Source organism: Crinia signifera, chromosome 9, assembly GCF_055691185.1.
Source record: "Crinia signifera chromosome 9, ASM5569118v1, whole genome shotgun sequence".
Taxonomy (NCBI): domain Eukaryota; kingdom Metazoa; phylum Chordata; class Amphibia; order Anura; family Myobatrachidae; genus Crinia; species Crinia signifera.
Window position 1 is genome coordinate 147989964 of NC_139225.1, and position 27490 is coordinate 148017453.

General features: G+C 47.2%; 1 protein-coding gene across 23 annotated transcripts in view; it reads right to left on the bottom strand.

Moving 5' to 3' along the window:
• Positions 1 to 24195, bottom strand: part of LOC146036271 (uncharacterized) — a 61141-nt gene extending 36946 nt beyond the window's left edge. For 19 of the 23 annotated variants that reach the window (XM_083160173.1, XM_083160185.1, XM_083160172.1 and 16 more), the window contains exons 1-15: positions 24035 to 24195; positions 20782 to 20915; positions 17753 to 17864; positions 17484 to 17580; positions 16015 to 16110; positions 15128 to 15208; positions 12372 to 12470; positions 11997 to 12068; positions 11339 to 11437; positions 10802 to 10873; positions 10187 to 10285; positions 6179 to 6250; positions 4434 to 4532; positions 4128 to 4199; positions 1564 to 1635 (exon numbers count right to left, since the gene is read on the bottom strand). In XM_083160173.1, coding sequence (XP_083016299.1) covers positions 1564 to 1635; positions 4128 to 4199; positions 4434 to 4532; positions 6179 to 6250; positions 10187 to 10285; positions 10802 to 10873; positions 11339 to 11437; positions 11997 to 12068; positions 12372 to 12470; positions 15128 to 15208; positions 16015 to 16075 — 898 coding nt within the window. In that variant the 5' untranslated portion in view covers positions 16076 to 16110; positions 17484 to 17580; positions 17753 to 17864; positions 20782 to 20915; positions 24035 to 24195. Of the gene's footprint in view, positions 1 to 1563; positions 1636 to 4127; positions 4200 to 4433; positions 4533 to 6178; positions 6251 to 10186; positions 10286 to 10801; positions 10874 to 11338; positions 11438 to 11996; positions 12069 to 12371; positions 12471 to 15127; positions 15209 to 16014; positions 16134 to 17483; positions 17581 to 17752; positions 17865 to 20781; positions 20916 to 23887; positions 23995 to 24034 lie in introns of those variants that run through there. The other 4 variants (XM_083160166.1, XM_083160165.1, XM_083160167.1 and 1 more) reach the window with 4 other exon arrangements.
• Positions 24196 to 27490: the final 3295 nt, after the last annotated feature.

A 27490-nucleotide genomic window follows, 5' to 3' on the forward strand; every position in this document is an offset into this window, starting at 1 on the left:
GAATGAGCTCAGACACTTAGGGGCCAGAATGGATTTAATTCTTCATCTGAGAATAAGGACCCAGCGCTGTTACAGAGATTGTGGTAAACAGGAAATGTATTGGTCATGTGACAGCGCAGCGCTCGGGGATTATACAATAAGAAAGGATATTTATTGTTACACTGCGAGATGCTACGGGGTACAAATGACCGGTCTGTACCACTGGGGGCAGTCACTGTATGTATACTGTACTTCTGATCTATGAGAAGGTAACACTACAGACTTGTCTGATGCCACCACTCCTGTATATATCCTTATTGTCACACACCTGGCATTGGTTCCCTCGTGGGCACTTCCGCCCGGCGGTGTCAGTGCCGTTAATTTCACGTCCACCTGGCCGGGGCTCATCACTTCCGCCCAGCCGGAGGACGCGGGTAATACACAGGCCGCGTTGCTCGGCGGTTGCCTAGCAACCAGGGGACGCCGGCCAGACGCACGCTCGGCCACCTGAGAATAATTCCAATTACAGGAGGCCGGCCGCACAGCGGGGGTTGATTGGCCAGAGGATGCCTTTTAGGGGATCTGGTACAGCTCAGCCCCACCGGTGATATTGTTTGCTAGCAGAGTTTTTTATGCTCTCTGCAGTCCAGGTCCTGTCTTGGTCTGTCCCAGTCCTGTCACAACCTGGTCCTGTCAGGGTTTCGTCCTGCTACAGTCTTGGTCCGGTCATCATCTAGTTACTGTCCTGGTACAGTCTATGTCCGGTCCTTTACTGGTCCAGTCATTATCCCATTCTGTCCTGGTCCAGTCTTGATCCGGTTCCAACCTGGTCAGTGTTATTGTCGTCCAGTCCTGCCGAGTCACTCCTGGTGTGCGCTATTCCATCCCGTGCTGCCGGAGTGCGCAGTCTGGTCATGTAAGTGCTCCCAGTGGAGCCTGGTTCCTTATCTTCTTTATTCCTGTGGGCAAGCTACCCTTTATCCTTTGTTATATTTATTGTCTTGGTCCAGCTCTCCAAGGTTTCGAGAGGCCCGGCAGTTTAAGTGTATCCACTATTTGCTTTGGCGTGTATTTGGTGGCACCCCGTTCCTGGTATATCCGATGCCTGAGACTAGGTCACACTCCACCTCCTTGGCCTGGTGCCGTGAGTCAGGGTGTTTCGTCCAGTTAGCGCCTATTAGATTTCCTCTTGGTCCTATCTCTGGTGGTCGCCGTAGACTTGTAACATCCTAAAACCTGGTTGCATCAGGGTCGGAGCCAGCTTAACTCGCTCCTTCGAGCGTGGCGAGTACAGGAGAAGCCTAGCATACCACAGTCTACGGTCACTTGCCTGAGAAGGCCAATAGAGTTAGTGTAGGGTTTTCCGTGGCTGTGATAAACAGCGGTCCCGGATGAGGGCTCTGCCCACTACCACTGTGCGCACGTACCCGCCTCGTTACATTGAGACGCTACAGCGTACAAATGACCGGTCTGTACCACTGGGGGCAGTCACTGTATGTATACTGTACTTCTGATCTATGAGATGGTAACATTACAGACTTGTCCGATGCCACCACTCCTGTATACATCCTTCTTGTTACACACCTGGCATTGGTTCCCTCGTGGGCACATGCTCTTGTTTAATCCTTGGAGAAACATCAGGAACTATGTACACAGCTGTGGGAACAGGAGGAGAATGTGATATCTAATTATAACATGTACTCTAATATAGTAATGAATACCATAGATAATACCTCACAGACAGATTTTATGCAATTAGTTTTACATGTACAGTTTTGGACAAGAACTATTAATATGTATTTCCACCCAGGCTGAACCCAGTAAGATGCATCCAAGCGCCTACATGTGGCGGATGGGACTGTAACCTCAAGATCTATGAAATCAACAACTGTTTTTTCTTTCTAAGCTCGGATCACTGACAGTTATAATTTAGCCTTCAAAATGCTCAGTAGCGAAACGCATGTGGTTAGATGACCATGGCGTTTGTTCTATTCTAATTAGAGAACGCTATGCATGATCTGGAGGGAGGAAGAAATGTGAGGAAGAATTACTTCACAGAAAGGGAAGTAGATAATTGGAATAGCCTTCCATCAGAGGTGGTAGAGGCAAATACAGTAGAACAATTTAAACATGCTGCCGCCACCGCTAATGCCTGTCTGTGCCTGCCACGCACAGCAATACTGGGAGTGTGGGAGGGGACATGATGAGGCGCCAGCCGCCTCCTGCCATTGGTTGGCGTGGCTGCGTCACCGCGTCCCCTCCCACGCTCCCAGAAATGCTGTGCGCAGCAGGCACTGACGGGCATTAAGGGCGGCAGCAGTAACAAAGTGTCACAGCGTCCACCAGCCAGGCTCCCAGAAATGCTGTGCGCGGCAGGCACATTTGGACATTGGCGGCGGCAGCAGTAACAAAGTGTCACCGCGTCCCCTCCCACACCACAGTAATGATGTGCAGGGCCGGCGCAGTCTGGTTTTGGCGGTCACATCTTTGAGGCGACAGAACGGCTACGCAGCTCTTCTAGCTTCCGCCTCTCTCAAGAAACACCACACCGAACAGAAAAATAATGGTAAAGTAAATCAAAGTAAGGAGCACGCAATTATTTTATGTGCATTAGTTATACCCCACCTAGGCTTTCATTACCAAAGAAACGCCAATGTGTTTGTGGTTGTGGATCCAGTGTATTGGTTTGGCTGCCCTTATCTTGCTTGCTCTCTCTCTGGTCGTCTTGCCTGCCCTGGAGTCCTGACTAGAGAAGCATGCAGCTGCTGGTGATCTGGTGTGCCTTTGTAGAGTGCAGTGGGACTAAACCTCTAGAACAGGTTAGATCTGACACCGTGGTGTATACTCTGGCCAGTGGAGCCCCTCCACTCCCCATAACGTAAATTTGGGCTCAATCTGGGAGGCCTAATGTGAATTTTGGCTTAATCCCAGTTGCATAACATGCATTTTGGCTTATTCCGTGTGTCATATTGTGAATTTTGGCTCATTTTGTGTAGCATAATGTGTAAGAGGCAAGTATGGTGTTGCATAATGTATATAAGGGGTATATGGTGTGGTACACTTCACTCAAGGACACACTCTATTTGCATGACCGCACCCGCTTTTGCATGGCCACAGACACTTTTCCTAAGCGCGGCCCTGGAACATTTACTGGAAGTGTTAAGCGGCCCCCCAGCTGAAATGATTGCCCACCCCTTGTCTAGAGCCAGGGGAGGCAATAGGCTGAAGCTTAAATTCTAAGGGGTCCATTCAATAAGACACAAAACGCGTGATGTGCTGTTACAATGGGGCATCTGCTCTCACCCCACAGTCTTGCAGGTGTCTGTACAGAGCACTAAATGGCTGCAAACAAAGATCGGCAAATCCAGCCGCACTAACTGGCACCTGTAACTACATCCCGGCTAATTGGATGGACCCCTAGGAATTATATGCAAAAATAAAAATAAAATAAAACTAATCTGCATTAAGTGAAACAAAATATTTTTTAAAAGATTAAATGTGACAAAAACACGTCTGAAACACTGGTAAGAAATGAATGGCGTCCTATCTTCCGCAGGTGCGTCACTGTTACCCTGTGCCGTCCCATGCTGGAGGTTGGCGCTCGGCAGCGCATCCTTGTGGGTTCTGCTCTGTGCCCATCTGTCACCTGGGAAACAGACAGGAACCAGCGCATATAAGACAGGTTCTCCCACCTGACACGTGTCTGCCACGCACACCGCTGCTCATAGTACACGTTATACCGATCATCTAACCCTTTATAGGCTCGCTTTAGGACATTTACATTGCTGCCCATTGTAGAACCATTACACTTGTCACACGTGATGAGATCTGCACTCCTTACAGAATGAGCTCAGACACTTAGGGGCCAGAATGGATTCAATTCTTCATCTGAGAATAAGGACCCAGCGCTGTTACAGAGATTGTGGTAAACAGGAAATGTATTGGTCATGTGACAGCGCAGCGCTCGGGGATTATACAATAAGATAGGGTATTTATCGTTACACTGTGAGATGCTACAGGGTACAAATGACTGGCCTGTACCACTGGGGCAGTCACTGTATGTATACTGTACTTCTGATCTATAAGATGGTAACACTACAGACTTGTCCGATGCCACCACTCCTGTATATATCCTTATTGTCACACACCTGGCATTGGTTCCCTCGTGGGCACATGCTCTTGTTTAATCTTTGGTGAAACGTCAGGCACTATGTACACAGCTGTGGGCACAGGAGGAGAACGTGACATCTAATTATAACATGTACTGTAATATAGTAATCAATACCATAGATAATACACTCACAGACAGATCTTTTAAATTTCTTTAAATATGAATGGAATGGAAAATGAAATATATACATAACCAATCTGAAATCACCGAAACAACATAAATAATTAAAACATTTTAAGACAAACACATTACTAACACTGGTAAGAAATGAATAGTGTCCTACCTTCTGCAGGTGCGTCACTGTTACCCTGCGCCATCCCGTGCTGGAGGCTGGCGCTCGGCAAAGCATTCTTGTGAGTTCTGTTCTGTGCCCATCTGTCACCTGGGAAACAGACAGATACCAGCGCTTATAAGACAGGTGCTCCCACCTGACAAGTGTCTACCCCATACACCGCAGATCGGGGAAATCAACCAAGTAAAAATATCCAGATTTCACGATTCCCCCCGAAATCGAGGAATTAGGGTTTTTACGCATGTGGGATTGCCACAAAACACTGCTGGTGTATGGGCCCTTAACCCGAAATATTCTCAATGTGACTGGCAGCTGAATCTTAGAACATGCTGGGTAGTAGCTGCATTATGGCGTTAAAGCAGGACATGATCCTTCATGACAGGTGGAACTGAGCACAAATCTGAGAATCCCCGGCCCTTACTGTACGGACCTCGGTATAGAGACAGAAGTGGCTGGATAGACGCATTGTGTCACACAGTCACCGACTATTTGTTTTTTGAGTTCTGTTTTTTAAACCCAGATCACCGGCAGTCATGATTTAGTGGCTACAAGAAAAAGATAAAAACCGCGCTAATATCTAAACGTAGGGGTAACAGCAAAATAGTAAAAATGTATTATATTTAAAAACATACCTTGAAAAAGCTGTAGAGCGAAACGCGTCGGTGAACAGACACAGACACCCACCATTTGGATTACAACTTTATTGCCTTTGCCAAGACCAGACCAGCTTTCCCCTTTTCCCTTCAGCCATATTGACATAAGGATACAAACAAGCCAGCCTTCCAACAACAGGACTTCGTCTCTCAGATGTTCCTGTGGCTGGAGAGCGCAGCCTCTCCTTCAAATATCCTCCAAGTGGCTTCCAAATATTGGGAACTATAAAGAAAGCCACCTAGGAACGGACATTGGGCACCATTCCATCTGGACCTTTGGGTGACTATATCTGTGTACACACATATATATGGTACCAAAATACCTTACGGCAAAACACATATATTTTAATCTTCCTTATTAATTCTTTTTAAATATAATACATTTTTACTATTTTACTGTTACACCTGTTGCATGTGTTTAGACATTACCGTGGTTTATATATTCTTGTAGCCATTTCCTTATTGGGTCTGACACCCCAAATTAATTAAACTGCAGCTACGAACCTCAGCTCTCCCCAGGCACCGTCTTGGACAGCTAGTATCCTCCTTTTTTTTTCTGGCAGTCATAATTTAGCCTTCAAAATGCTCAGAAGCGAAACGCGTTGATGATCTGAATGGTCCAAGATTTGTCCTGATTACGTTATGTATGGTCTATGGGACAGATTGCAGCTGCAAGGTTCAGGTCAGTAGCTGAAACTTTGCTTATTTCTGCTTGCAAAACTATGGGTAGAAGTGGTGTCTAGAGCCTGGTAAGGCGATAGGCTGAAGCTTAAATTCAAAGGGGTCTGTACAAAAAGATGCAAAATACATGATGTTCTGCTAAAACGGTGCATCTGCTCTCCACCATCACCCCACAGTCATGCAGGTGTCTGTATGGAGCACTATAGGGCTGCAAACAAAGATCTGCAAATCCAGCGGTACCATAAGTGCCGCACTTACTGCCACCTGCAACTAAATCACATGACCGGTCTGTACCACTGGGGGCAGTCACTGTATGTATACTGTACTTCTGGTCTATGAGATGGTAACACTACTGACTTATCTGATGCCACCACTCCTGTATATATCCTTATTGTTACACACCTGGCATTGGTTCCCTCGTGGGCACATTTTCTTGTTTAATCCTCGGAGAAACATCAAGAACTATGTACACAGCTGTGGGCACAGGAGGAGAACGTGACATCTAATTATAACATGTAATCTAATATAGGGCCTTATTCTAGTTCACTCTTTCTGACAAAATCCTTCTTAGATGGACAAAACCATGTGCACTGCAGGTGGGGCAGATGTAACTTGTGCAGAGATAATTAGAGTTAGGTGGGGTTTTTCTTCAAAGTGAGATCTATAGCGCAGTGTAAAAATAAAGCAGCCAGTATTTACCCTGCACAGAAAAAAAAATGACTCACCCAAATCTAATTCTCTCTGCACATTTTACATCTGCCCCCCTGCAGTGCACATGGTTTTGTCCATCTAAGAAGGATTTTGTCAGAAAGAGTGAACTAGAATAAGGCCCATAGTAACAAATACCATAGATAATACACTCACAGACAGTTCTTATTTATTTAATTAAAATGCAAGTTATATGTATAAAATAAATAAATGTATATATACTGTGTATGTATATTATACACACACACACACACACACACACACACACACACACACACACACACACATATAAAATCCTTTTTTCTGAGTCCATGGTGGTCACTGGAAACAGTGGGGTGTGGGTGGAGCTTCGGCGACAGGGCACCAAGGAGTTAAAACTTCTCTGCGTGCAGCCCAGGCTCCTCCTCCCCATACTACGCCCGAAAGCAGAGTCAGACGAAGCAAAAGTTTCAAAATGATAGAACTGAATAAACGTATGAACGGAGGACCAGGTGGCAGCACAACACAACTGCTCCGCCGAGGCTCCCCGACCAGCCGCCCAGGAAGATCCCACCGAGCGAACTGAGTGAGCCCAAATGGAAGAGGGCACCGGTTTGTGGGCCAACAGGTAAACCTGCCTGATGGTAAGACGTAGCCAACGGGCTAACGCCTGAACAGATGCCGGCCAACCCCGCTTGCCGGCATCGTATAACACAAACAGTGAATCACACTTGCTCAACATGTATAAATATTTTAGGGGCCAATATAAGGAACTGTCAAACACCCTTTTTTCTACTAGAAAGAAATGTAGGACGCGAGGGCACAAGTTTAGATTAGAAGAAAAAAGATTTTGTTCATCTATAAGAACAAATTTATTTACAGTCAGAGCAGTCAAACTTTGGAACTCTCTTCCTGGAGAAGTGGTGTCGGCAGACACTATAAATACTTTAAAATAAGGTTGGATAAACATTTATTGGTTAAAGACATTCATGGGTACGAATAAGTAACATAATCTGTCTTTAAAATATCAGAACATACAGTACAACTAGGAATAAGCTACTATAAACATAGGTTGAACTAGATGGACGCAAGTCTTTATTCCACCTCACCTACTATGTAACGGTCTAGTCCGATCCACATAAATACGCAACACCCTGACCACATCTAAGGAGCAGAGGTCAGGCGAATCTTCAGAAGGGGAGAAAGCTGACACAACTATCTCCTGGTTAGGAAGGCCAAGTCATGTGCAGAGAACTGCCCTGCCCGGGTAGAACACTAGAAAAGGGGAGGCCTGAGAAAAGGCCGACAAGTCGGATACCCTCCGTGCTGAGGCAACGGCCAGCAAAAAGAAAGACTTTCAAGAGAGCCAACGTAGATCCACAACATCTAGAGGCTCAAAAGCAGATCTCTGGAGAGCTTGTAACACCAGATGCAAATCCCATGGGTGTACTTGGTGCACAAAGGGGGGCTATATATGCAGTACCCCCTAAAGAAAAGTCTGGATGGCCATGCGTTTAGCCAAATGCCTCTGAAACAGCACAGAAAAAGCCGACACTTGAACCTTCAGGGAGGCCAGACGAAGGCCCAGATCCAGACCTGCCTAGAAAAAAGTTCACACCCGAGACAAACAGAAATCTTTGCCCACTCTCCCGCCTGAATGTCCTGGCGGCTGAGAAAGTCGGCCTCCCAGTTTTCGATGCCCGGCATGTATACTGCTGAGAGGGCGAGAAGTTGGCATTCTGCCCAGGACAGAATCTGGGTAGCTTCCTTCATAGCCGTGTTGCTGCAAGTTCTGCCTTGATGATTGACGTATGCCACCGCCATGGCATTGTCTGTCTGAACCTTGACTGCATGACCGTGTACAAGGGGCCCTGCCTGGTTAACAGCGCAGAGAATCGCTCTCAATTCCAAAACGTTTATTGAGAGGCTGGATTCCACTCTTGACCATCACTCCTGAAATGAATGCTACTCCAGGACAGCTCCACAGCCCCTCAGACTGGCGTCTGTCATGAGCAGGGTCCAGTGTATAATTGCGAACGGACGGCCACGCGTCAGATTTGGAGCGTGGAGCCACCAGGTGAGGGAAGCACGCACCTGCCAGGGTAGAACAATAGTCTGGGACCTGAGGTTCTGAGATGATCGGTCCCATCTGTGGAGAATCTCCAGCTGCAGGGGACGTGAATGGAATTGCTCGAACTCCACCATTTCGAAACAAGCGACCATCTTCCCTAGAACCTTCATGCAAAGATGTATTGACACTGTGCGGCCTTTGAGGAAATCTTGCACCAGTGTCCGATGGACCAACACCGTCTCCTGTGGAAGATAAACCCTCTGAGCCTGCGAGTGGAGGTGGGCACCTAAATGTACCATGGACTATGCTGGAGTCAGCCAGGACTTCTTCCAGTTGATGATTCAAAGGTGGGACTGTAGTGTTTGAATAGTCATCTGCAGGTGGTAAGACAGGGTCTCCGGAGACTGCGCCAAGAGTAGCAGATCGTCAAGGAAAGGTAGTATGCGAACCCTGTGAACACGGAGGGAGGCCGCCAAAACTGCTATGATCTTGGTGAAAACGCCGCCCGATCAGGTTCGGTTGACAGGACCGACCCAGAGGGCCCAGCCTGAGAGCTCTCAGCGGAGCAGCGGTCACAGACCCCCATACAGTCGCTTAGGAGCTGAACCATCCCTTGAGGGCGCAGCCCTAGAACCTTTGGAAGACATTCCTTCCAATGGCTTAACAGAAGCAGAGCTGTAACTGCTTCAGAGTGCTCAAGGATAATTATCAGAGAGCACAAGGCCTGACAGTTTCTGTTTACCAAAGTGAAAGTTAAACAGAAGGATTACAGAGGGCGAACAAGGCACGTATAATCTTATATAGTGTGATAACCGAGTATCAAACCTGAGCCTGGACAGAGAGGGGTCACAGGGAACAGGAGCTGGGGTGCACTTCTCCGGATCCAGCAGCGTGAGAAATGGCATCCAGACACTGAGGAGGGGGCGTGGGGAAAGTGATCCCTCAGCGCGGGTGGACCTATGCAAAGTCCCGCTGTTGAGGGGTGAAGGAGGGAGCTAAGACCTAAAACCCCGTCCCCTCCTGGAACCCCGTAGGGATGGTAATGGACACCCAGCAAGCCCCAATCCCTGGTCTAGTGGGGAGTTACAACAGCAGGGCGCCACTGCCAGGGTCGCCGGAGGAGCCCCCCCTCCAGTGACTTAACAGCCGTGCCACAGTATCCCCCCGCCGCCACCTCCGTCCTCGCACCGGACACCCCCAAACGGCAGATGGACCGCGGCGGACGGCGCATCGGGGACCCAGTTACCTGGACTGGATGGCGGTGTCCCCCGATGTGCTGCAGGAGATACTGACGGGTCTGGCCATATAGGTCAGCGTGTCAGCCAGTGCAGGGAGGCAGCCGCGCGGGAGCCTGTAGGGTGCACCGCCGGCCTGCCTCAAAGTGACATTAAAAATAAAATAAGGAAATAAATAGTCTTGACTACCTTGTATTAAAAAGGGCTTCAGAGCCTGCCTTAGTGACCTGTTCTCCAAGCACCAATGAACAAACTGAGGCCTGGGGGCGGGGTATGGGGGACGAGGAGCCTGGGTTGCACGCAGAGAAGTCTTAACTCCTTTTATATATATAAAAACAAAAACAATCTGTATTTCCATTATTTATTTTAAGACAAACACACGTCTGAAACACTGGTAAGAAGTGAATGGCGTCCTACCTTCCGCAGGTGCGTCACTGTTACCCTGCGCCGTCCCATGCTGGAGGTTGGTGCTCGGCAGCGCATCCTTGTGGGTTATGCTCTGTGCCCATCTGTCACCTGGGAAACAGACAGATACCAGCGCATATAAGACAGGTTCTCCCACCTGACAAGTGTCTGCCCCCCGTACACCGCTGCTCATAGCACACGTCACACCGATCCTCCAACCATTTATATGCTCACTATAGGGCATTTATATCGCTGCCAATTGCAGGAACCTTGTCTTGTTACACGTGTGCGTGTGTGAGATCTGCACTACTTACAGAATGAGCCCAGACAACCATTATTATCAAAGAGCAGAATTTGTTTAATTGCTCTTCTGAGAATAAGGACCCAGCGCTGTTACAGAGTTTATGGGAAATGTATTGGTCATGTGACAGCGCAGCGCTCGGTGATCAGAGAATAAGAAGAGTTACACTGAGATTACAGTTACAGATTACATGTAAGATACTAACGACCGGTCTGTACCACTGGGGGCAGTCAGTGTATGTATACTGTACTGCTGGTCTATGGGAAGGTAACACTACAGACTTGTCCGATGCCACCACTCCTGTATACATCCTTATTGTCACACACCTGGCATTGGTTCCTTCGTGGGCACATTCTCTTGTTTAATCCTTGGAGAATCATCAGGAACTATGTACACAGCTGTGGGCACAGGAGGAGAACGTGACATCTAATTATAACATATACACTAATATAGTAACAAATACCATAGATAATACACTCACAGACAGCTCTTACTTCTTTCTTTTAATTGTAAGTTATATGTATATAAAGTAAATAAATGTATAAATAGGTCAAAAGCACGGGCACTCAGGGACTCCCAATTGCAGGTGTACACTGTATACCTGTTTACACGTCCTGACGACGGGGGCTTGTCCCCCAAAATGCTGACCGACCACTGTTATGAAATAAACCTGGTCTTTGATCCACCTGCAATTGGGAGTCCCTCCAGTGGTTGGCACCGGGGCGTCATCTATTATGCCGCAGAAGTAAGTAAGCCCTGAGTGACGGTCCTTCTCTATCCTGATATATATATATTTATAATTCAATTATTTATTTTAAGACAAACACATTACTAACACTGGTAAGAAATGAATGGCGTCCTACCTTCCGCAGGTGCGTCACTGTTACCCTGCGCCATCCCGTGCTGGAGGTTGGCGCTCGGCCGCACATCCTTGTGGGTTCGGCTCTGTGCCCATCTGTCACCTGGGAAACAGACAGTAACCAGCACATATAAGACAGGTTCTCCCACCTGACACGTGTCTGCCCCAAACACCGCTGCTCATAGTACACGTTACACTGAACCGCCAACACTTTATATGCTCGCTATAGGACATTTATATCGCTGCCCATTGCAAACGTTAAACGTTGTGTGTGTGAGATCTGCACTCCTTACAGAATGAGCTGAGATACACATTATTATCCAGAATGGATTTAATTCTTCATCTGAGAATTAGGACCCAGCGCTGTTACAGAGATTATTGTACGCGGGAAATGTATCGGTCATGTGACAGCGCAGCGCTCGGTGATTATAGAACAAGAAATGACAGCGTTACACTGTGAGATGCTGCGGGGTACAAATGACCGGCCTGTACCACTGGGGGCAGTCAGGGGTTGGTAATGTTACATGTTATTCTGTACACTTCTGATTTATAAGTAACAAACACTATTTATTACAGTTTCTTATATAGTGCAGCATATTCCGCTGCACTTTACAGACGTGTCTGATGCCACCACTCCTGTATATATCCTTATTGTTACACACCTGGCATTGGTTCCTTCGTGGGCACATTCTCTTGTTTAATCCTTGGAGAGTCATCAGGAACTATGTATACAGCTGTGGGCACAGGAGGAGAACGTGACATCTAAGTATAACATGTACTCTAATATAGTAACATATACCATAGATAATACACTCACAGACAGCTGTTATTTATTTCTCTTACATGTGAATTCTATGTTCAAATAAATACTATATACTGTGCGTATATATATATATATATATATATATATATATATATATATATATATATATACACACACACATACATACTCAATTAAGTAAAACCACAGAAATTATGAAATGTTTTTAAGAAAACCACATGCCTGAAACACTGGTAAGAAATGAATGGTGTCCTACCTTCCGCAGGTGCGTCACTGTTACCCTGAGCCATCCCCTGCTGGAGGTTGGCGCTCGGCAGCACATCCTTGTGGGTTTTGCTCTGTGCCCATCTGTCACCTGGGAAACAGACAGCAACCAGCGCATATAAGACGCAGCGTAAAGAAGTGCTAGTACAGTATATGAGAATATAAGATATCAATATGGCTGTGGAATAATGTACACTGAAGCAATGTGCTTATAATACAAATAAAATCCAATAATTTTCCCCAACAAATGTTTAGTCTCTTATGAGGATTCATTAGTGATGCGGGAGAGCTGGAGCTGCTGAAATGTCAGCGCAGAACAAATATTCCAGTTACATGGAAGACACACACAGATGTTCTGTATATGTATTTGTATCGTACACCCCACTGTTCAAAGTATACGAATCACTGAACCATCTAATAGGCACTACGGCAGGCATGGCCAAACTGTGGCCCTTCAGCTGTTGTGAAACTACACATCCCAGCATGCCTTGTCATAGTTTTAGCATTCTCTAAAAGCAAAACTGTGGCAAGGCATGATGGGACTTGTAGTTTCACAACAGCTGGAGAGCCATAGTTTGGACATGCCTGCACTGGGAGGGGTGGACTTATGGTTAGGTGGATGCAGGGAGGATAGGGTAAGGCCAGTGGTTCCCAAACTGTGTGCTGTGGCTCCCTGGGGTGTCTCGGGACACTTGCAGGGGTGCCCTGGGTTGGTGTTCCAGGACCAACTCAAATTATTAATGGTTAATTATTTATGGGCAAAACCAGTGCTGATGGCTGCCAGTCATAACGTGTACAAACAGAAGCAATTCCTGCCCTTTACCACATAACTGACCATAGGAATCGCATATAAGCCCAATCTAATAAAAAAAAAAATTGGCCTAGGGATGCCGTGAAAAAATTCTGATAATCCTCTAGGGTGCCCTGATTTAAAAAAAATTGGGAACCCCTGGGTTAGGCACTTAAAAGGGGGGTTAGGCTGTGGGGGAGGGGTTACGTTTAGTCTGCAAAGTAGGTAGTTTAGGGTTAGGCAGTAACATGGAGGGTTCGGCTGCAAGAGAGGGGGGGGGGGGGGGTTACTGGGAATCTCTTTATTGGATATTCTGACCAATGACATCCCATCTGCCAGTCTATATGTACTGTAGCTATCAATCTGAATTCCTTGTTACTTTAATATTCCCTTTTGTGATAGCTGCAGGTGGATTACGATCTTCTGGATTTCAGCAGCAGGACTTCCATGTTAATCAGGCCATTACAAGCCCTTAATCCTTCCTACCTACACATACTCCATTATTCAGTATGCTGCAAGTTTTTCACCAATGCCCCGATGGAGAGGGGTAAATCTACTAAAACCTTCTAAAAATAAAAAGCAGTGATCAGATTCGGTCTATCATTCTCTAGGACACAATAGAGAATTGATGGCCAGAAATCTACTGGGGAGGGATGAGATCTGTGCAGGGCCTTTGCCTGTGAGCGTACAGTTATGAACCTGCCGCGTATCAGCAATGTGCCGGCCCAGACCATTCCACAACTGTAATTCATCTAATTGTCAGTAAAACGATGTAAGCTAATAAGTGATTAGTTGCTATGGGTTGCAAATCCCTAAATACTCCTGGTTAATATTCTTACTGTGCCCTTAACAAAGGGGTCACCTTACCCAAACCTCCTGCGGGTACACCGCAACCTCTACACAGTAACAACACCCACTGTGAGCAATGACGGACGAGACTCTGCCTCCCTCGCACAGTACTGTTTCTTCTAGTCTCAAGGGAGGTGACACATTGAGCTGTGAGGTTCTGGGGGAACCTGCCCTCAATGTGCACAGCCGGACAGCACACGTGTCGCTGTGATAGAAAGGGCCGCGCAGAATACCTAACAGATTCCTAGACCCAAACTCCTGTGCTTGTTGCCAGCGACCATATATGTTATGACGGTAATATAAGTGTACAAGACTACTCATGTGCATTAGAACTATACTAGTTAAAAGCCTGTTAAAACGATGGACACTGGGGCTGGTCTTCAAGGGGGAGCAGTTGCGACTCACACAGGAGCCAGAGGTGTCAGAACAAGGGGCATCGTGTGAGAGCGGGTTACCTCTGGAATCCCTGTGGGCGCATACCAAGCAGTCTGCTGACGCAGGGTGCTGTTCTATCTCCTGTCTTAGCCGGCTCTGCCTCTCTTTGCTGATGCATTAGTGGGAGGAGGCGTGGCGGTGATCCCAGGATGTCCCTACAGACTCAGCTTGGCCACGCCTCCTCCCAGTAATGCATCAATGAAGACTCAGACAGACAGAGCCGGCTAGGACAGAAGACGGGACAGCACGCTGCTGCAGCAGACTGCTTGGTAAGGTGATGCGTCCACGAGAATACAGAGGTAAGCGCTCTCCAGCCCTGGGTGTGTGTGCGTGAACGCCCTCCAGTGGCTGCTGACGGCACCACAGAGGGGAGAGGCAGCGTTAGGCTTTTATTATACAGGATAATAACTATGTCCAGGACATCAGTGACGGGATTTGTGCATTTCTGATTGTTAAAGTCATAAAAGTGATTTTAAATGAAAGCGGGAATGTGTCGCGCAGAGAACAAGGAAGTATATTTAGAGTAACACTGTGAGATGGCACGGGGTACACATGACCGGCCAGTACCAATGGGGGCAGACAGTGGTTGGTAAACCTGCCGTACATTTCTGTATACTTCTGATGTACAAGAACACGACACTACAGATTCTGTATAGTTCTTTAGTTATACTGACCTGTAGAGACGTTTTCTGGCATTGGGTCCCTCGGGGGCTCAGCTTCTTGTTTAATCTTCGGACTAATAATTACATGAACATCTGTGTGCAGAATAACAGGACAGAGAGATCTCAGAATGTAAAGGGACAGTCGCATAGTAACGATCACTATATTTATATAACGACAATAAGGAAAACCCCTGCACTCAGGGACCTACATGGGAACTATGTCCTGGGCTTACAGCCGGAGTAGGGTTTCTCCCCCAATGTGTGAAGGTGATGGGTGCAGATTTAAGGATTCCTAAACTACTATTGCAAACTATCTCTATATACAGCTACTGAGAACATTGATAAATAGATCTAAGCGTTACGGCCCTATGTTTTTAGCCCAGTAATTAGGGTATTTATCTGTATTGATACTGGTTGTGAAGTGGTTCCTAAACCCGGGATCTTTGCAGTCATCCCATTTTAGGGTCAGACGCATCAAGCTTCAAAAAGTGATAAATAGCCAGCCAATCAGCTCCTATCTGTCATTCCCCAAACCCAGCCTGTAATGTGTCAGGTAGGAGCTGATTGGATACCGTTCCCTTCAGCAGTTCCCCAATGTCATTATATCACACAGCAGCGAAGCCACTTATCCCTCTGAGTGCCAAGGAAATGTGTCAAAACAGGTGCGAAAATTGGCAAGCAAAACTTGTTATCAACCCTCTGAGCACCAACGTTGCTGCGATAGATCCTCAAAGCTTCCCTTAAAAATGCCACTGTTCTTCTTTTTTGGGGTGCAATATTTAACAAAAATTCAATGAATTGACTTTGAGGATCGCTCACCGCAACGTTGGCACTGAAAGGGTTAAAGTCCCCAAAGCTTCTAGTACGTAACACCCAGTATTCTCCCTAGAACGTCTCACCTGGAGGCTTGCGCTCCGCCTGGGGCGGAGTCCGTATAACCGCATGTTTTTCTTCTTCCATCCTTCACACAGTATGAATCTACACAGTGATAGGTTCTGGAATGTAGATTTTTCTGTTTCTGATTAAGGACAATGACAGAAAGATCCTCCCAATATATAAAACAAATGCATTTAAAAAAACATTCTCATTTTTACAGTGCAAATCCAACTGGATATACATATAGGACACACGTTCCCCTAGGGCACAGGTCTTCAACCTGTGGCCCTCCAGATGTTGTAGAACTACATGTCCCAGCATGCCCTGACAGTTTTGGCATGCTATCATAGGAAAAAATGTGGCAATGCATGTTGGAACATGTAGTTTCACAACATCTGGAGGGCCACAGGTTGAAGACCCATGCTAGGGGAATGATGGGTCTATGAGCTAATCCTTGAAGAGAGATTAAGTGGAGGGAGATAATGTAGAAGCAAATCAGCTCCTAACACTGCCCATAACATGGTAGTTAGGAGCTGATTGGCTTCTACTTTATCTCGGACCACTTTATCTTTATCTCCGAGGCTTAGTACATAGATGCCTTTAATAAACTGCGGGGATTTTAATATTTGAATGAATCCATTTGTTTTGTAATTACATTGAGTGATGTCATCATTTTTTATTCTTTAGACCCTTTAACTTGAGCTCTTAAACTAATGTAATGTTATGATGTTTTGTATTATTCATCATGAATTTAAACCAACACTACAATATTACAAAAAAACTGAGCTTCCCGTCTTGGAGGCGGGGTAGAGGAGGGGAGGAGCCTGGCTGCCCTGGGAGGCAGCAAGAAGTTTAACCTCTATAGGTGCTGGAATGCTCACTCCACTACCCCCTGTTAAGCCTGTGGCCCCTGACGTGTCCCAAAGAATAAATTACAATAGTAGCAAATCTTTTGTTACAGTAAAAATCTTGTAAACTCTCAGTAACAACCTACAGTATGGGGAGGAGGAGCTCCTGGGCTGCACTCAGAAGTTTTAACTCCTTGGTGCCCTTACGAACGCAAAAAGTAAAACATTAAAGTGCTTTATAAAATGGCTCAATGGGTATATACCAGAAATTACTTTGTTAATTCTGTATTGTTTCTAAAAGCGTCACCTTGCACAGAGGAGAAATTAATACAGTTCTACTATACTTTAGGGCAGTGGTTCCCAAACTGGGGTGCCATGGGCAACTTGCAGGGGTGCCCTTGGTTTGTGATCTTGGACCAACTAGCCCCTGGCCCTTCTGGACAAAAAAAATAACTATTAATTCATGCTTGACATCGATGGAAGGAAACCTTCTGATTGTCCCCCATCGATGGCAAAAGTATTCTACACGGTCATAAATCATCGACAATTACATGTCATCGATGGTCGATGGCCATCCCTAAGATGGAGCTTTGAAGACAGAGACTGGAGGACTAAACCATCATTTTGACGTATTGCCTTCTCACCTGGAGGCTCGCACTCAGCTCCGATGGAGGTTCCTTACAATCGCCCGTTTTCCTTCTTCCAGTCTTGATGCAGTTTCAGATTTCACATTAAAAGACTCTGCAAAATAGTTTATTCTGATTAAAACCACCAGGTAATCACTGACAATGAGGGGAATATCTTCCCAAACTCCTAGACCCCATGAAAGCAAGAAGCACATGTCAATAAATATTCTCTTTGGGGTAAAAACTGGAACTCAAATGGGACTTTCTGCTCTGGAACGGACTCTCACCTGGAAACGTGGCTCAGCTTGGTGGAAACTCCTTACAGTCGCCTGAGATCCTGATGTAACGTTAAGTTCACACAGACAGATTCTATATGTTTTTTCTGGTTGAAAATACCAACTAAAAATAACACAATAAAGCAAGAACTGGTCAGCGCTAATTAGTTATGCACAGAACCCTAACAGCTCCCAATTATAGGGGGGCCTCACTCGCTTTCAAATGGATGTGAATAACAATCATAGAGCATTCTGGCATGCTTGTGTGTGCTCTATATATACCCACCTGTGTCACCTGTGTGTGTCTGTCTGCCCCTCCCCTTTAGAATTTAAGCTCTCACGAGCAGGACCCTCTTCCCTCATGTGCTCTTTGTTTGCTTACATAAACCAATTCTGACAGCACCAAACCCTGACGTTTTCTGACCATTTTCACCCGTGATCAGGTCTGAATTGGGCCCTTTGCCCCAGCCCCAGAGTGTACCAGGCTTTCAAATTAGACTGTATGTCTAAATGGGCCGAGGTCTGATGTATGCGGACAGAAATGTCATTGGTGGTGATTTGGGGGCATGTGAAGTGTGCGGCCAATGGTTCCCTTGGTTATCATGGGGCTGCTTAATAGAGGAACAGAAGTGTAATGATGGAGAACTACCAGACCCTCTGTTCTCTGGGTAGGAAAACTGGAGAGACCAGTTCTGTGGTCACTAAGAGTCCTCTGATTTCTGCTCCCAGCTTGTTGCCATAAATAACCGGCCAGATTTAGGCTTTTATAGCTGGTCCTTGCAGTGCCTAGAACCGGGCAGGCCTCTGTCCTAGCTGCTGAGGTCACATAGGGAGCTGACCCTGGCTGGCAGCACGGTGAGGATTAGCCGGCACTGGAGGTAGCTTAAGCATTGCCTTGCATTAGGTGGAGCATTACTGCATTGTTTATGTACAGTATGTTCCCCGCAGCCGGCATGCTTATTACCCAATGGGTGCTGTCGATTCAGTAACCTGTCTGATCCAACACAGTTAATATCGAAGCCTCTAATGCTGCTTTCAGACCGCAAAACCTGCTTTAGACCAGGTATTTAAAACGTTTTTTTTTAAAACAGGTCAGGGGAAGTTTACCCCCTTTCACACCGCATCTCAATACCTGGTCTAAAGCAGGTTTGCTGTGTGAAAGCGGCATGATTAAGTTGCCCGGCATTTACTCATCACCGGTAACCGGCGCACTACTGGACCCAGCCACTCAAAGAGATAAGGTGTTTTTTTATGGATTAACCTGGCGCTGTATCAGCACGCCTGGCGCTTACCTTGAAGCAGCACTTAGAGCACTACTGATCCCAGCTGCGGGGGGTCCTCCCGCAAAGCTGATTAATTTATTGGGGGGGGGGGGGGGACACAGGACTCGTGCGGCGTCCTGCACTGGCCAACGGAGGAGAGAAGCGCACTTCTATAGAGGGAGAAGGAGTGAGTGACACCCAGCGAGTGCGCGGCGGCTCGGAGCAGGAGTCCGGTCCCAACATCCTGACCACGCTACTACAATGCTGTCAACGTGGCAACCGCAGAGCAGCCTAAACAAGTGACATTTTTCTGGGCAGCCGCGCGCACGCCCCCCCCCCCCCCCCCCCATAAATGATGTCACTTGTTTAGGCTGCTCTGCGGTTGCCACGATGACAGCATTGTTGTAGATGGTTGCAGCGTCTCTCCCCCCAGATCAAGTCCCGAGTAGTGCCAGTTACAGATCATGTCCCCACCGGTGCCAGTTACAGATCATGTCCCCAGTAGTGCCAGTTACAGTTCATGTCCCCAGTAGTGCCAGTTACAGATCATGTTGCCAGTAATTCCAGTTACAGACCATGTCCCCAGTAGTGCCAGTTACAGACCATGTCCCCACCAGTGACAGTTACAGATCATGTCCCCAGTAGTGTCAGATACAGATCATGTCCCCAGTAGTGCCAGTTAGAGATAAAGTCCAGAGTAGTGCCAGTTAGAGATCATGTACCCACCGGTGCCAGTTACAGATCATGTCCCCACCAGTGCCAGTTACAGATCATGTCCCCAGTGGTGCCAGTTACAGATCATGTCCCCAGTAATGCCAGTTACAGATCATTTCCCCAGTAATGCCAGTTACAGATCATGTCCCCAGTAGTGTCAGATACAGATCGTGTCCCCAGTAGTGTCAGATACAGATCATGTCCCCAGTAGTGCCAGTTACAGATCATGTCCCCACCGGTGCCAGTTACAGATCATGTCCCCAGTAGTGCCAGTTACAGATCATGTCCCCAGTAGTGCCAGTTACATTTCATGTCCCCAGTAGTGCCAGTTACATTTCATGTCCCCAGTAGTGCCAGTTACAGATCATGTCCCCAGTAGTGTCAGTTAGAGATCAAGTCCCGAGTAGTGCCAGTTACAGATCATGTCCCCACCGGTGCCAGTTACAGATCATGTCCCCAGTAGTGCCAGTTACAGATCATGTCCCCAGTAGTGCCAGTTACATTTCATGTCCCCAGTAGTGCCAGTTACATTTCATGTCCCCAGTAGTGCCAGTTACAGATCATGTCCCCAGTAGTGTCAGTTAGAGATCAAGTCCTGAGTAGTGCCAGTTACAGATCATGTCCCCACCGGTGCCAGTTACAGATCATGTCCCCAGTAGTGCCAGTTACAGTTCATGTCCCCAGTAGTGCCAGTTACAGATCATGTTGCCAGTAATTCCAGTTACAGACCATGTCCCCAGTAGTGCCAGTTACAGACCATGTCCCCACCAGTGACAGTTACAGATCATGTCCCCAGTAGTGTCAGATACAGATCATGTCCCCAGTAGTGCCAGTTAGAGATAAAGTCCAGAGTAGTGCCAGTTAGAGATCATGTACCCACCGGTGCCAGTTACAGATCATGTCCCCACCAGTGCCAGTTACAGATCATGTCCCCAGTAGTGTCAGATACAGATCATGTCCCCGGCAGTGGCAGTTACAGATCATGTCCCCGGCAGTGGCAGTTACAGATCATGTCCCCACCAGTGCCAGTTACAGATCATGCCCCCACCAGTGCTTTGGACTTACCTCAGGTAAGTGTCTGTCAGGAAAGCACGGTGCCCCACTGGGCGGCACATTCATTCGGGCACATCTTACTTCCCTGTGTAACTGTTCTCCAAGGCTGGTCCAGCGCGCCCTATCACTCCAGCCTGACGCCGAAGCTGGTGGAACAAAACAGAAGCTTATGCTGTACATAGCGGTACATCGGGACCCACTTGGCAGGGAGGAGACTGGACACAGTCTCCTATACTGCCAGCCGCCGGATCCAACCGCAGCATGACCAAATTTCAAGACCAACATATACATTTGAATGTTTGTGTTCACACAGTGCGGCTGTGCCACTCTGTGTTCTACTTGAAGTCCGGTCAGCCGTGGTCGGATCCTGTTCAGAAGGATCAGGCCAAAATGCTGCTGAACAGGACCTGCTTGACCGCTATGTGTGGCCCAAGCCTTAGGGTAAATGGGATGCTGGTCACACTGCTAGGAGCAGGAACAGGATTCTGGGCAGAGAATGTATAATTGGTGGGCTGGGGGAGGAGCCACGTAATTGTGTATGACATTACTCTTCCCCAACACAGACCAACCAGTACCGCTGGTTCTGTTACTAATAGTAAAGCAGACAGGTTACACAACTCTGCAATAAAGGATTTACTATACCTGGAGATGTGAATAATCAAATGTCTATAAACCATTAGTGGCAGCCAGCCAGTAAGACAAACAAATAGAAGTTCTTGGAAACTTGTAGATTTACTACACAGGATCACCACTGTTCTCTCTTCTTTATCTCTAACTCCAGGTGTCATCTCCACTTCCTCCTCCTCCTCCTCCTCCTCCTCCTCCCCCTGCACTCAGCCTTCACCTCACTCCCTGTGCCTACAGCATCTCTCCCCCTTATCTCTTACTCCTCCTCATTGTGCTCTGAGTGCCAGATGTATCAAGCTTCAAAAAGTGTTAAAGTGGAGAATGATAAACGACCAGCTCCTGCCTGTCATGTTACAGGCTGGGTTTGAAAAATGACAGGTAGGAGCTGATTGGCTGGCTCTTCACTGAATCACTTTTTGAAGCTTGATACATCTTCCCCTACGTCTGTTATGTTGCACTGCATCCCCACTAACCTCTCATCCATATTATGCCTCTCTCATGCTTTTCCCGTCTCACCTGTGTATAAAACCGGTCTCATTCCTCATCTCCTTACTGCCCCTCCCCATCCAGTGACTATCCCTACCTTCTCACACTCTCCCGCCATCGCCCATCTCCAATTCCAGCCTTATACCTTTCACCTGCTCCCCGTCTCAGGACTGTCCACACTAACCCTCCATATCCCAGCTAACCCATCATTAGTTACTGGCTTCTTCAGATGACCCACTTCTAACATGGTTCTCCCAAATCAATCAGCTGCTAATCTTCATAGCTTCCAGCCAACATACTAGTCCCTGATTCATACCTTCTGACTACCCAGGAAATCTCCGCAAACCAAAGCTTCATTGTTCCACCCTAAACTTCCTCCTGACTTCACCAACAATCCTATATCCACCTTCCATATTACCCAGTATCCACATGATGCCCCCAAACCTCAATTCCAAGAACCATTAGGAAATCTCTTAATTTCAAGCCCTCCGGCCAATCCACTATATTTTCTTTACCCCTGTCTCTGAGAACTAGGGCCATGCTCTCTGATAATCTATTAACCCCTCTACAACAAACTCCACCTCAAACCAATGCACCCTATCCTCTTCCACTGCCATCTCTGGAAATGATCTTCGTGCAACGTCAATGTCTTTCCTTCAACCTGCACCTATACATCTTCTCCTCTCACTTATTTATTTAGTTTCTAATATAATGCAGCAGATTGCAATGCGCTTTACAATTGCGCTCACTTTCTCTGATACTTCTCTTCCAACACTAGACTATCTTCGCTCTTCCAGATCTACTGCGGGTCACACACCTAAGCGGCGATTCCACATTCAGCCAATGCCGACTCCGGAACCTCAAAATCTTACATGTTACAGAACGCTCACCTGACAATTATGATAATTTTTGGGTTGGAACCGGCGAATCGTGAAGAGTTTTCAAAATGTTGGGTTTTACCAACGACCCAACTCATGCACTGGCCAAACTGGAAATTTCTGTAATCAACCATAGACATATGGGCACCATAACCCTGCACGTCATTCTGCACCTCTCTGCTGCTTTGGACGCCGTGGACCACCCATTTCTGCCGCACTCCATAAGCCTTAGCCAAGCGATGCTCTCTGGTTCCCTTCCAGCCCTGCCAAGTGCTCCTTCTCGGCTACCTCCTACCCTTCCCTTACACCGTGCACCCTTCCCTGCACTTTCTATACGCTATATATCATGTTTCTAATCATATTTAAAAGCGTTGTTTTATGCTTTTACCCCTACGTCTTCCAGGTGGTAATAAGTTATTCTTCCTGTGGGTCCCTTTTCTGTTTGCAACTGATATGTTACAAGGGATTCAGTATGAAATCCCGGCGTTCAAAATCCCGACGCCGGAATCCCAACCGCCGAAATCCCGACAAGGGGGGGAAGTGGATCGCCCCCCCTTGCGGGCTTGCTGCGCTCGCCATGCAGCGGGCCCGGTGCCTAGCTACGTTCTGCACGCTAATTTATTCTACCTCCAGGGGTGTCATGGACACCCACGGAGGGAGAAAGTGTCGGGATTTCGGCGGTCGGGATTCTGAATGCCGGGATCCCGACCGCCGGGATTTTAACTGCATCCCGTTACAAGCACCATTGTGCAAACATTACAAAAAAAAGTCACAGTTCAGAATCCGCCTACACGGGCAGCTCACGGATAATAGGCCCCCTAAATGCGGTTACTAGTCTCGCCTATGGGGAAATGTTGGTATAACACAACAATGCATCATACAACTTTGCAAGAGGCTGGTAACCCTTACAAATAGCTATATAACAATTGTCTCTATACACTGATTTACATACATAGCACTGCAATAACAGACTCTATGGTATACATGTTATTACACCACAGTATATTGCATAGATCAGGAATTTTTGCGCTGCTTGCAATGAGTCTCTTGCAGCAAATATGAGAATAGGAACTGGTTCCAGCACCACGGAGCCTGGACCAACGACAACATAAATCAGGGTTCCCTACCGTCCACGGTGCTGGAATAGTACATAGGGCTGCACATTGCATTGCATAAGGCAGCAGGCTGTACCAAAGAGACCATGCACCCCTCTATACTGCGGACATGTGAGCGCCCAAAGCACCACACGACAAGTGAGAAGGACGCAACCATACCTGCTGCTGCACAAATAAGGAGGCTGTGCAGGAAGGGAGCCCCGGCTGGCGGGCCCGTTCCTGTTTACTCTGCCATTTCCGGGAGTTGTAGTTCAGCGGTGAGGAGAAAGCATGAGACAGGCGCGCAGCAGGACTACAACTCCCGAAGACCCTTGTAGGGAGACTGACCATGTGACTTCTAGTAGCCAATCCGTACAGAGACTTGGTGTTTTCACTTCCCAGCGCACACTGTATGTCAGTGCATTCATTTGAATGGACTCAATGATGTGGAAAGGGAATGGCAGACATACTGTACAGTTTCAGGGAGATCCAGGCCAGCAGAACTTGCAGAAGGGAGCAGTGGAGCACAGTGGTGGTGTGTGCTCTGTGCTAGGACTGATGGGGATGATGTGTGGGTTGGTGGACTCAAATCCCAGGCTGGAATCAGAATAGAGGTCCAGAATTGGGGTCCAGATGGCTGATAGACAATGGAATCAATCCTATTAGCGCCGAAGGGTGCAAGGTGTTGTTTAAATGCTGAAAAGGGCACCCAAATTAAGCTGATCTCGCACACTTCGCTGGTTCAAATTCGCTTAAAATTGCTCGCACCCATATGCAGGTGCGAGCACTTCTAAGCAAATTCAGTCTGCCATAAAGTGCACCCGGAGCCATGATGATTCATGAGTGCGAATCATCCGCACTTAACCCCTTGAGTGGTACAGTATGCCTGGAAATTTTCTAGAGCCCCCGGTCACATCCTTTCATTCCCCCCATCACCTTTTCTCCGGCGATCGGTGCGCCAGAGCTCCCTGCCCTGACCCGCCCGCCGTCACTCACTTTACAGTGACGTCGGCAGCAGGCTCGGGTATGGTCGGCACGGCTCGGGGGGACTCGGGAGCACTCAGGCACCTGAGCCGCCAAGAACATCCCCCAGCCTGCCGCCGACGTCACTGCTGAATGCGACAGCCAGGCGGCTAAGCCTGGCAGCGGGGGCAGCGGCTGCAGGGACGCTCCGGCGTACTAACGCCGGAGCAGAGGTGAGGGGGGCTTCCAACTTCATGTGGTGGGTTTTGCTGGGGCAGGACAAACCTGCCCTGGGAGGTTTGTCCTGCCCCAGCAAAACCCACCACCCAAGGGGTTAATAGGATCAACCCCAATGTCTAGTCAGATGTTCAATAAGTCAACACCAAAAGTTAGACATGCATTAGTTAGACATTAACAAAAATTAGTCATTAATTAGTTAGACATTAACAAAAGATAGACATGCATTAGACATTAACAAAAGATACACATGCACTAATCAGACATTGACAGAAGTTAGACATGCCAACACACTCAATATCCCGACAACTGACTTGTTCATAATCCCAATGGGCACAGAGGGAAAATAGAATAGTGTGCCAAGCGCAGTGAGGCACCGAGCCCAAAGCATGGTGAGCCATGTAAGGGTACGCGGTACACTTATATGGTGGCCATGTACATTAATTGATTTTCCATGTCGACATTTTACTTGCGTCATTACTTTTGCCACTGTCAGACTAATGCATGTCTAACTGTTGGTATCGACCTATTGACTATCTGACGAGACATTGGCCCTTATTCGCAAAGACAAATTCCTTCTCAAATGGACAAAACCATGTGCACTGCAGGGGGGGGGGGGGGGGGCAACATGTGCAGAGTGTTAGATTTGGGTGAGTTATTTTGTTTCTGTGAAGGAATATAGATCTCACTTGGAAGTAACACCCCACCCAAATCTAATCCTCCCTGCACAAGTTACATCTGCCCCCCCCCCCCCCCCCCTGCAGTACACATCTTTTTTGGGGGGGAAGGAATTTGCCTTTGCGAGTGAACCAGAATAAGGGCCATCGTCTGTGAGCTATACCACACCCATCCAGTTGGTGGACCAGCATTGATCATATCACTAAAGGCCTCTTTTTTAACTCTTTATTTGTTCTCTAAAGGCATCTTTGAATTTAATACATATAATAATCATGCAATTAATATTGTACTCCCAGATCCATAATATTTTTGCAAGGATATATAATTGGCATTAAAGCTCGTGCACTCGCAGTTAAATACCAAAATAAAAGGTCCTGGATACTTTATGGCAGGGATGGTGAACTTTCTGCCCTCCAGCTGTTGTTGAACTACACATCGGGGAAACTTTTCACCAAAGAGTTGTCTGGAAAAAGTGGATCCATGATTATATACGCCGGAATGGATGAAGAAACTATGGTTGTGAGTGAGGAGCAGGTGGATTTGGCAGGGAAAGGTTCCTCTAGCAACCAGATGAATACGCCCTCTGGCAGTGAGGGTAATTCAGAGGGGAAGGGCCCAAGGCAGATAGTGGTGGAAGGGGATTCAATCATCAGGAAAGTGGATCATCAAGTGGATAGGGCAATCTGATATCGGGACCGCGATAGACGTAGTCTGTTGTCTCCCGGGTGCTCGGGTACATCATAGCGCGGCGGACTGGGTGAACAGATTATTGGGAGGGGCTGGGGAAGACCCAGCAGTCTTGGTGCATGTTGGCACCAATGACAAAGTCAGTAGTATATGGGATGTCCTCAAAAAAGACTTTAGGGATCTAGGCAATAAACATAGGGCGAGGACATCTAGGGTAATAATCTCAGAAATATTGCCTGTGCCACTAACTAGCCCAGGGAAACAGAGGGGTATTAGGGAGTTTAACATGTGGCTCAAAGATTGGTGCAGGAGGCAGGGTTTTGAGTTCCTAAAAAAATGGGCGGACTTCTCGGTAAGCCGCCATCTCTTTTGCCACAACGGATTGCACCTGAACGAGGAGGGTGCAGGGGTGCTCGGGGGTAGAATGGTGGGAAGGTTTGAGGAGATTGGGGGGAGAGTATAGTAAGAAATCTTAAACCAAAAAAGGATTGTAGAAAATAGGGCAAAGACAGCTATATTGTGGACGAAGCAATGGGATGGAAGGAAAAAGGGAACAAGGTATACGAAAGGCACACAGCCAAATACAAGGATTGTCCATGATACTGATTTATCATTTCAGGAACCTTCTGCAATTGTAACTGGTAACATGACAAGGGCAAAGGAAAAACGTGGTCTGAAATGACTGTATCTGAATGCTACGAGTTTAACTGGTAAAATGGGGGAACTAGAGACCCTAGTTTTGGAGGAAGATTGATCCCATAGGTATTACTGAAACTTGGTGGGATGAATCACATGAGTGGGAGGCTAACATAGAAGGTTATAGTCTGTTTATAAAAAATAGATTAGGTAGAAGGGGAGGGGGTATGTTTATATGTTAAACCATCCTTAAAACCACACACAAGGAAAGACATAAACGAGAGCACAATGGAGTCAGTAGAATCGGTATGGGTTGAAATCACGGGTAACAATACAAGGGGCTAAAAAATGTATACAGTAGTATGTGATAAACCACCTAACGTATATACAAAGGAGGAAAAAGACCTCTTGCTAAAGGTGGGAAAAGCGGGCAGC